General features: G+C 37.2%; 1 protein-coding gene across 1 annotated transcript; it reads left to right on the plus strand.

Moving 5' to 3' along the window:
• The first annotated feature begins 222 nt into the window (after positions 1-222).
• LOC18446292 (NAC transcription factor 32) lies at positions 223-11,127 on the plus strand. Its single transcript, XM_011629551.3, has 4 exons — positions 223-778; positions 8,863-9,171; positions 10,241-10,705; positions 10,805-11,127. The coding sequence occupies exons 1-3, from the start codon at positions 350-352 to the stop codon at positions 10,424-10,426; spliced, it is 924 nt and encodes a 307-aa protein (XP_011627853.1). The 5' UTR covers positions 223-349; the 3' UTR covers positions 10,427-10,705; positions 10,805-11,127.

Here is an 11,127-nt window from a genome sequence, read left to right on the forward strand (position 1 = left end):
TTATTTTTATAGGGGTGCAGCCCTATCAAAACATTTTCTTTTTGAATTTCATCAACTGTTTGGTTCCTTGCATTTCTCTCTCTTGCTTATGATGCAATATTCTCAAACATAGCTTCTTGAGCAAGCATGACTTTCTAGAGAGAGACAGAGGCCCGTTTGACTCCATTTCCGTTCACTTTCTACCCTATAACTATAAAAGCTAGTGAGAGAAAGCCATTCAGTGTTCTCACTTGGGCAGTAAGGCTCGACGATCTCAGAGAACCAGTGAAGAGTAGAGGAAGCGTGCGTATTATGAGATTATTATCAGTGAATTTGAATTCTAGGGCATCAGTAGTTCTCCTCTTGATCCATGGGCGAGCTCGATGGGCTCCCTCCTGGATTTAGGTTTGTCCCTACTGAGGAAGAACTGGTTTCTCATTATCTCAAGAACAAGGTTTCTGAAACTAGGTCACCCAACTTTAATCCTGATATAATCAGAGAGCTTGATATTTACAACCATGAACCCTTTGATCTTCTTGGGATGGCTTCTTTCCCGAATGAAAACCAGTTATTCTTCTTCGCAGAGAGGACGGCCCCTATTTTTTCACGTAAGGTTAGGGTTACAGGGGGTGGTTATTGGAAAGTCGTTGGTCGTAAGCGTCCTGTTGTTTCAGGAAGGGAAGGGGTTGTGGGGTTTAAGACGACTCTGGTTTTCCACAAGGGTAGGGCACCTAATGGAGAGAAGACAGACTGGAGAATGAAGGAGTATGTTTTGGCGAGTGATCGCGATGGAATTAGGGTATGTGCATTTTCTTCGCATTATTTTCCTTACTTCTGCATTTATATGAGCAGTTTGTTGTCTTTCTATTGGTTTCAAGAGTTATCAGAAAGGGGAATAGATAGTATGGGTTTCACATTTAACATATTGCTAATCCGTGCTTTCGATGGAAATTTTTTATGATTGGTTTTGTGATAGCAGGAAAAGCCGTGATGGGTGAATCACATTAAGTTTGATTGGGAAGGAACTTACCTCTATATTTCTGAAGTGCATCATGCTTGTGTTGATTCCTGTGTTCTCTTAATGGCTTTTTGGTAATGTGATATAGACATGAACATGGATGCTATGCCCTTTTACTTGCGGTGTGTCTGAGAATCATTTTGAATGATAGAGATGAGCACTCCCATGGAACCTATATTAAAGGCGACTTTCAGAATCTACCTGTTAACAATCTTTTGTCTTGAAATTGGAAATCCTTCAGACATAATTGATAAATCCACTAGAACTCTTCAATGAAAAAAATATACCACGTAAGACCAGATTGACTTGTGACATTTGAAGGGGCCCCTACGTTTGCATGTGAAACATCAAATAAACTTGTGGTTATTTGAAAAGGCAAGTAGCAAATGTTTTCAGGCATTCAACCAGCGTTATCAAGAGAAGAGAAATATTAGAAAGTCATTTAATATTTCAAAGCAAGGATATTATTTGATAGTTGCCATATTATAAACTAAGCACATAGATTTTTATGGTGGAGAAGCATAGAATATTCTTTGGTTGAGCGGAAAAAACAGAACGTAGGAATTCTCCAATAGAGACATGTAACTTGGGGAGAACTTGTAATTTAAACAAAAGATTATTTAGAAAGTTGCTTAAGGGATAAACAAAAGGAATTTCAATCATTGGGTTAGATGCACCTGGAGCAATTCACTAACCATTAGAAGTAAAAACTATGGCTAAGACAACTCAATTGAGTGTGAAAAATAACAGGATCATGTTCTGAATTGAGTCAAGAACATTGTATCTAAGGTTAGAAATGAAGGAATGTTAGCTTAGCCCATAGATGTGGGGAACTCAGTTGGAGGGTGGCCGGCCCCCCCCTCAGAATCTTGCACCGGCAATTCCAGGGTAGGAGCTTGAGTAGAAGAGTGCTCCTCTTGTAAAGGGAGCTTGATTCCTATCTTATAAGGATATGGATCTCTAAATAAAAGGGTTCTTGATTGCTTTGGAAGGGGATCACGACCCCCTAAAATTGGCATGCTATCATGGTTTGAAGGGATCTGGATACTAGGGGAAGTTTTTAAAATTACTGAAGTTTGAACCCTACATTTTTTATTTGATGATTTTTTATTTTTTTCTCCTTTTCTTTTTGTTGATTTTCTAGCTAAAGACCACCTCTAGATGATTCTTGTTTTATGTTTTCATTGTCGTTGTTTGCATAAGTGGTTGAAGACTGAGGAACCGATTCAGAATCACTTGAGTTAGCTTCGATTTGGGGGGCTTCCCGGGTCCAAATAGTCTTAAAGAGCGGAATTGCCAGGGTTGTCTAGAACCAGTTAGTTCTCACTATGGCAAATCACCATGTCTTATCTAGTTAAAGACTCTGACGATTCTTAAGTTCAGTTCTTATCATGACCCACCCTCCAATTTCGTTTTCTCAAATTTTTAAGGGACTTTCAAGCTTAATATTCTCATTGTACATGTATAGATGATGTTAAAAATCTGATTATGGATTTCTTAATTGTTTTTAAATCACTTTAAAAATGGAATTGTATGGTATGTATGTATATATATTTATGTGTGTGTGTGTGAGTGTGTATAGGATACAGTTTCTATAAAGCCGAGGCTTTATGAAAATAAAGTAAAGCCTCACTTCGAATCGTCATCGGGAAAGCACTTTGGGTATTGGAAATCTCCATGATGGCTCTAAAATCAATTTCCAACACTGACTATGAAATGTGAAGCTCAAAACATGATACAGATCTTGCGGATCCATGAACACTTACTGCTAGGACGAAATAGAAGGTCTAGATAATATGTTGTATGTTATGTGTGTATATATATATATATATATATATGCATGTGTGTGTGTGAGTGTGTATAGGGTACAGTTTCTATGAAGCCGAGGCTTTATGAAAATAAAGTAAAGCCGCACTTTGAATCCTCGTCGGGAAAGCACTTTGGGTATTGGAAATCTCCATGATGGCTCCAAAATCCATTTCCAACATTGACTATGAAATTTGAAGCTCAAAACAGGGTACAAATCTTGCTGATCCATGAACACTTATTTCTAGGACGAAATGGAAGGTTTAAATAATGTGTTACATTTTACACTGTTTTTAGGTCTTGAAATCCTTATTTTTTTTCACAAGTCACGATATAATAATCAAGCTGAGATGATTGATTTGAAGGTTTTCCAATGTGAGAACTACAATTTTCGGTGAGGTTCGAAGTGGGGCTTTACTTATTTTGATAGGGTTGCAGCCATATCAAAACATTTTCCACACACACACACACACAGAGGCACGAGCGCACACCGACCAACCCACACACACACACATATGTACCAACCCCGCTTCCTGAGCAACATCTCAGGCGTGCCCAAGGTAGGAAGTTTCAGCCATGACCCGATTCCAGGCTTCTAATCGCACTCCAGCTCCTGCTCCCAACATCTTAGGCTTAACCTTCATTTCTTGGACGAATGATTTCCATTGCAGTATAATTATTTTGAAAAGAAACTTTCCAGTGTTCAAGAACTCAAACTCAGTCTTGACTTAGTTGCAACCAAAACTGAGTCAACCTGCTCGAGCTTTTCAATTTTGGAAAAAAATTATATGCCAGCAGTAAGTTAAGAACTTGAGACCAAGTTTAATCTGAGAAGCACATATTGCCATGTAGCCTACAATATGATATGGTATTAGCATATTATAGATATTAAATCCGGATTAGTTATATTATGAAATGAAAAACTTTGCCAAACCAGTGTTTTTCATAATAATCGAGGACTCCGCTGGTTGAGGTCATTTGTATGAGTCGTAAAATGAGTTTTTGAATGCTTTGTAGTATGGCAATTGCAATCTGGTACTGTGCATTGGCACTTTGGTGTATTAACATTTTGAAGCTTGTTATAATATTGGGAAACCAGTTTCGATGTAGAAGATGAACTACTTCACTATTGCTGTTATGTGGTATGATTTGTTTCATTCTCGATGAAGAATTTAGTAAGAATGCGGTGACAGTACTAGAGTAGTGACTATTCATATTTCTGACATCTACTATTTGTTTATCAATCAGGGGATGGTACTCTGTTTAATCTAACATTTCATACTTGGGGCTTAATCCTTTAAATAATTTCAGAAGATTAGGTCTAGTAACATATTATCCTTAAGTCCAGGAGATAGTCTAAGACAGGTAAGTTAATAAATTGAGAAATGTCATTTTGTCAATTTAAATCTCTGATATATACTTCTGTATTTCTAAAACTGGTGGGTACACCTAAATTGTACTTTATATGCAATTCAAGAGAGTACATATCAAAGCAATAGTTTTCTTCCCAGCTTTTATATATAACCTTTCTGAACCGTCTTTCTGAACCGAAATTGCTAACTAGTTCTATCTTGAAGGTTCACGGACCCATTGATGTGCCCATTTAGATTCTTGCCCACTGACAAAGTCCCCCTAGTAGAAGCTCATGGTGATGAATGTAATGAGTTTTGGTATAATAGTAGCGGAGGAAAACACTGGATCGATAATTTTCACATATTTATATAAGTGATAACAAAGTATCGATCTTTAAACCAAGCTCCTGTTTTCTCTCATAAATCTTCTGAAACTCCTCTTACATGCATAAGATTGGTATCAAAGTTCATGAGTTGGACAGAGACTAGGATTTAGGATTTTACTTATCTATAGCACTTGTTAACTGACATATCAAATAGGGACAGCGTACTTTAGTCATTAAAGCTACAGATAATACTGGTTATCCGGTTGATCAATAGTGATCAACAATTGTCAAATGATAGTGGCATTACCTGTGAATTTTTGTTAAGAGTACAGGGAGGCTGCTAAAAGATTGTTCTATTGTAAATTACTTGGATCTGGAAAAGGAAGGGTAGACTCCATCAATCTTTCATGAGAATAGGAGCATTTGAACCGGATGTACCAATGTTCATTGATTCCATGTGAGTACTTGGTGTAACCTGAATTGCCAGACATTTTAGTTTATAGGAGAAAGAAATGGGGAACTCTTTCATGAAGATTAGCTCATTTGAGGATGTTAGAGTAGATCAACAATTGACTGTCTCGTTTATACCTTGATATCACCTTCAGTGACTTGATGGGGCTTAAATTTATTTATTTATTTATTTTGAAAGGTCTTCATGGGGCTTAAATTATGTGATAAGTATACATGGGTTGAGATCTTTGTCAATATTTCCAAAGATATCGGTCTTTTTCAATTTTTGCGATAGTGAAGACCTCTTTTTGTGCCATATTCTGAAATCGTTTTTATTTCTTGGTTATGATTGACAACTTGGGGCTTGGAGTAGTTCTAATTTACAAGGTGGAGACTGGATGTTCATTTCTGGTAATTGTTATTACGAACTGGTTATGGTATTTTATGTTGTTCATATTTTCCTTTGTGTTATTATTTAAAATTATGTTATACTTCTGTGCGAATTCCTTTTCAAACATCCCTGTGGAAGCTGGCTATGTAGAATATAAGACTTTTGAATACACACCAGCAAGCACATATGCTTACATGCGTGTACACCAAGTTTTTCATGCCATTGTATTTTACGTGTCATTAGACCAAATTGATACACACTCAACTCTCCTATTTGGGGGCTCCTATGAAATATTAATACTAATATTATATTCATTTTCCTATTTTGCGGTAGGGTGTAGCAAAGATTTGGGCAGCTTGCTTATAGTGAAACCTGTACCTGAATCTATACAGTAAATTTAAATAATCTTGGGTGTAGAATTCTAGAATTCCAATGACTTCCCTGGGTCTTGGTCTGCCGCTACCAGTCTTTACTACAAGATGAATACCCAGTCCCCGATAGCTTACCCTATGGACATTTGTGTCAGACTACCAATTCATGAGCGCTGGCTCATGGTTTATGACCAATTGATTAAATGCATTAATCATGAAACCAGTGGTTACCAGTCCCCGGTAGCTTACCCTACGGACATTTGTGTCAGACTACCAATTCATGAGCGCTGGCTCATGGTATATGACCAATTGATTAAATGCATTAATCATGAAGCCAGTGGTTGATCAGCCGAGAAGGGAAACCCTGATACTTATGAAGCATTGAAAAGCTCCCACAATTCTAGCATTCAGGCTTGCGATATGCATTGGAGGAGATAAGTTTATAAATTATAGTGGAAATGAACATTATGTTCTACTTTTCATGGGATTGTTATTGTATATTATGAAACCATTTATTTTTATTGCAAGGAAGTCCCAATTGCTACTAGCTATTGAGAAGGTATGGCTATGTGGAATTCAAAGTAATAAATTAAAAAATTTTCCTTTTTAACTTTTATTTATAGCTAAATTCTACTTACATGGGCCACAATACACTACTGAAAATCAAAAAATAAAGCCCTAGATACAACCTAGGACCTTTCTTTGTACTGCCAAAGCAAATAAACATAACCCACGAGCAATATCCAGTCTTCCACTATGAATTTAAGTACAATACATGTTCTTGGAAATCACATAATGCATGCCAATATGATTGAAAAGTAAATAAAAACAGCTGGGAAGACTTACGTGGTCATGCCTAGGGTTACCCCCACAGGACTTGATACACCCCAAATTTGATTCCCTGTCCTATGACTCACTTTTGTCCCTTTTGATCTTGTTGGAAATTTTGGGAAGCTTCATAGGCAAAATCTCTTACTCTAGGGTTTTAGAGAGCATGGAAACCTAACTAGGGTTCGTACGAACCCTTACGAACTAATTGGGGCTGGCCTTGAAGGCATAAAATCCTCCTTTAGCTGGGCGTACCCTTTTTTCTTCTCCAAACAGCTAAACCTAATTAGGGTTTCAATGTGCCACCCTTGTCTTATCAAATTTTGGGTGGGTGGCATGACCCTTTAAAGAAGGGAGGAGAGAGATAAATGAATTTTAATGGGAGAAAGAAAGAGAATTTTGGTGTATGGAGGAGAGAGAAATATGTTTGTTGAGAGAGGGGGGCTCAATGGTGTTTAAATAGAAAGAAATTCCTTCTCCTATTTGGATTAAAATTCCTTCCTTGATATTGTTTATCCAATGACACAACTTGACTAATAGGAACTTAGGAAAATCTTGTGGGGTGAGAGAGAGCAAATCTGAGCCATCCATCCTTCAAATCAGCCAACATGATTTTGGGAGGATTATTAGGACCTTTATCCCCTTATAATTTGACCTAAGTCCTTCTATTTAAATTAGAATTATAACCAATCCAAAACTTCCTCATATCTTTTCAAAACTTGTATGAAGTCCAAATAATTAGAGTTATAGTCAAACGAAACTCATAATGAAACAATCTTTTAATATTTAAAAGACTTCCCTAAAATAGACTGTATTAAGTGGTCCCCACAATGGCCCATATCCCCGCCATGGGTGGCACACATGTGGGGCTGGATCTTGGGCCCCACATGTGCCATTCCTAATTTTAGAAATTATGAAAATGCCCTTTTGAGGGATTTTACAGCATAAATAAATCTTTAAAATTTTGCAAAATATTGTAAAAATCATAAAAACATTTCTAATACTAAAATGAAATATTTAAAAGTGGACTAGTACAAATGGGTCAAAATTAGTGACAATAAGGGCACTCCACTTGACCCAATAACTATGATCCACTATTGTTTTCTCATCCAACCCAACAAAGACTCATGACCCACAGTCTCAATGGTGGGTCTCATAATTGGCTCGTTAAAGTTGGTCAATAAACAGTGGAACCATGATCTTGGAATGTAGATTTCAGTCTCTCCCCCCCTTTAAGAGCAAGTCTAGCACTTGTCATTACAGTGCAAATGAGGCTTTCTCTATGTACATATACACATGTCCATGCTTCCCAGTAATACGGCTGTCATGTGTACATGACACATAAAAGTTTGTTGAGGCTTTAGCCCCTGCTTTCATAGGCCTACAGCCGCCACATAGGAGCTCCCACAGTTTTCATGGCTTACAAACATCATCCATGGGCATCTCTCCGACCTCAACAAGGGATGACCCACTGTAAACCCTTCTCAGTAGTGCCACATGCAGACCCACTGTAAACCCTTCTCAGTAGTGCTATGTGCACAGTGGTAAGGATTTTGGACATGACCAGGGCTATAATCTACCCAACCTATGGTCAGTCAACACACACGCTCTTATTAAAGTGCATATTTCACTATAAAGTATCATTTTTACAAGCTCTCTAGGCCTTTAAAGGTCAGAAACCCAATAGCTATTAGATATCAAATTGGATGGCCTAAGGTGTGATGCAAGTTCAAGAAATTTGTTTTTTTCTGAGATTTTTTTCTTTCTTTTTCTAAACTTTGAGTCTAGTCAATGACGCACTCAGAACCACCTAATTTGAAATTTGTCAATAAAGAGTGATTGTGACCTCCTTGTATTAAAAGTAAATGGTCTCTTTACAAATGAGTCATTTTGTTCCTACACTTTTGTATATAAATAATATGCATGTGATAAGCACATTATTTATGGATGATGTGAATATTGTCAGTGAAACGAAATAGCTACTACAATATATTTGATCATGCCTCTCGAGAAGGAATCACTCTTTTTCTCCATCTTTCCTTCCCCTTCCATAACTCTTAAGATACTGCTGATGAAGCGATTTGAGGTTCTGATTGGCAATTGAACCCTTACTTTTGCTATTCTTCTCTGAGAATGGGCATTAATATCATAGACACAGGGGTGCCTAGAATTTTTCTCTGTATTTTGGAGTGGGACTAGCAAAAACAGAATGTCAACTAGCCATTTAAAATAATTGTTTACATACTTTGATTGTTAAGGATCAGGTTTTTTGTCTTTTGCCGTCTGTTTCTTCCATAACTTGGAAACCGTTCGATTTTTCTTTCTTGGCTTTTGTAATCAGGGTACTCACGCTCTATGCCATATATACCTGAAGTCTCCAACCAAAAAACGACAAGTAATTTGTGAAAGCAGTTTTGTGCAAGATGGGGCTGTCACAATAGGTGCTTGCTGCAATGATGAAATTTGTTATAGACAGCAGGGTGGAACTCCCTTACCTGTGATTTGGGAGGTTAAGGAGGAAGAAGAGACCTTGATTCCCCAAGATGATGAGCTTCACAAGCTTCTGTCAGAAATGTTGGATGCCGAGACTGGCAGCCAAACTTGGGATGCTTTACCAACCACTGCAAGTAGTTCTATGACCAATCAAATGGTAAGGCTATGAGGATACATGTTCTTGTCATAACTTGTCCGAGAATGTACTGCAAAGGCTTTAGTCCTTTTTTTTGGATCTATTATCTTCTCGTTGTCTGTCACATGAATATACGCATGCATACACTGTTTAGGGACTTGTGTTTGAACTAGATAAATCCAACTGCCTTTCAGTTGAGCAATGGGTTCAAACCCTAAGAGAGTGTGTGTGTGTGTGTGTTTTAACCTTATTTTGTAGAAGTAAAGGGCACTTCAAAAACTCGACGGAGTTGTTCCAACGTTGGTAAACTCTACAATTTCTAGACCTCGAGATGTATGGCAATGAAAGATAAAAGGATTTTAAATCCCGAAAATAATGCATATTATATCACATTATCTGGATTGTCTATTTTCAAGTTTTTTTAGTGTTTATAGATCAACTTGATTTGCACCTTTTTTTGGAGCTTTAATTTTGACAATGCACCAAATAGACGGCTAAGATTAACCTATTTTCCCTCACCTACATGAGGTTGAAAAAATACAAATAAAAATTCACACAAAAAGGGGAAACAAGAGTCATCCATTTTTTGTGATCCATTTGGTGGATAATGAATCTAGGCCTTCAAGAATAAAAATTAGTTTTTTTTTTTGGGGTATTGTTTGTCCTTCCAAGATGTGGTTTTAGCTTTAAGCCTGTTAGCTTGTAGAATCTTACCCTCCACTCCAAAAATAAAAATAAAAACCACCACCTACGCAGCCACACAGGCATATCTGCATACACAGACACATATACACACATGAAGCACACCTGTTCGATTTATGTGCTGATTTTGGAAATACTGGCATTGTGTTGTGAAATATTTCTAATGAGAGGTCCTCTAGTTTTGATCTTAAAAATTGATGTTAATTTAGGGAGTGTAATAATAATATTGATCGATTAAAGCTAAAATACAGGTGCAATTTGCATAAAAGATGAGATTTTGTGTGTATACAATCGGTCTCATGTATTTCTGCTCAGTAAATTTTGAATAGATATGCATCTCTATTTTGCATACTATATCCTACACCTCTAACAAAATGTTGTCATTCAGGCTATTGATGAACCGGTTCAGAATGTTATTAACTGGTGTCCGGTGCCATTCATTAGTGAATCTGTGAAGCATGGCATCATCCAGGGTGAATGGAATAAAATGTGCAATCGTGCGCTTTTAGATGGAGACTACATTGAGTTAAATGATTTGGTTTCTCCTCTCGCAGATTCGAGCTCCTTTCGATGAGAAGAAAACCTACATAGGTAACTGAATTATCCAGTTCATTAACTGGGACGCTGATTAAATCAGGACATTGATTATCTGGGACAACTTCGTTTATTAACTGGCACAGCATCAAGTTTTGGTATGAGAAAGAGGCAGATCCTCTCGTTTTATCTCTACATAGGTAACTGAAAGAAGGAAAAAAATGATTTTTCTCAGAAAGATGTGGAACCGGTCACAAGGTAAGCTTGGTTTTGGAAGCATCACTCTTGAAATTGGCAGCAATTTCTCCATAAATATGAGGTAATCTGTTTGATTGCAATTACTTTGTTGTGGAAATTGTAATATTAAAAAAATTATCATATTGATGGTTCTAACAAGGCTAAGCTTCTTTGATAATAGGCACTCCTCACTGTGTTTGTAGAATTGAGTGCTCTTGCGATGCGAAATGCCAGGCAAGCTTGATGCCATGACAGAGCATATGTTTTGACTGTTACTTGTCATCATTCTTGATGACCATCTCCCATGAGAAAATAATGGCTTTGTTTATCCTCGCCATCTGGTGGAGGTTGTTTATTCCTTAAATGTTCTCTCTCTGTAACTTAAGGCCGATGATGGCCTCTAGATGCTAGATGCTTTTATTCTGTGGCATTTCTAAGATATTATTAAGTTGTGTGGATGCTGTTTATTTTAAATCTCATAGATTATACTTGGTATTGGAAGCA

This window comes from Amborella trichopoda, chromosome 13, assembly GCF_054954075.1.
Source record: "Amborella trichopoda isolate Santa Cruz 75 chromosome 13, AtrichopodaSantaCruz75HAP2 v2.0, whole genome shotgun sequence".
Taxonomy (NCBI): domain Eukaryota; kingdom Viridiplantae; phylum Streptophyta; class Magnoliopsida; order Amborellales; family Amborellaceae; genus Amborella; species Amborella trichopoda.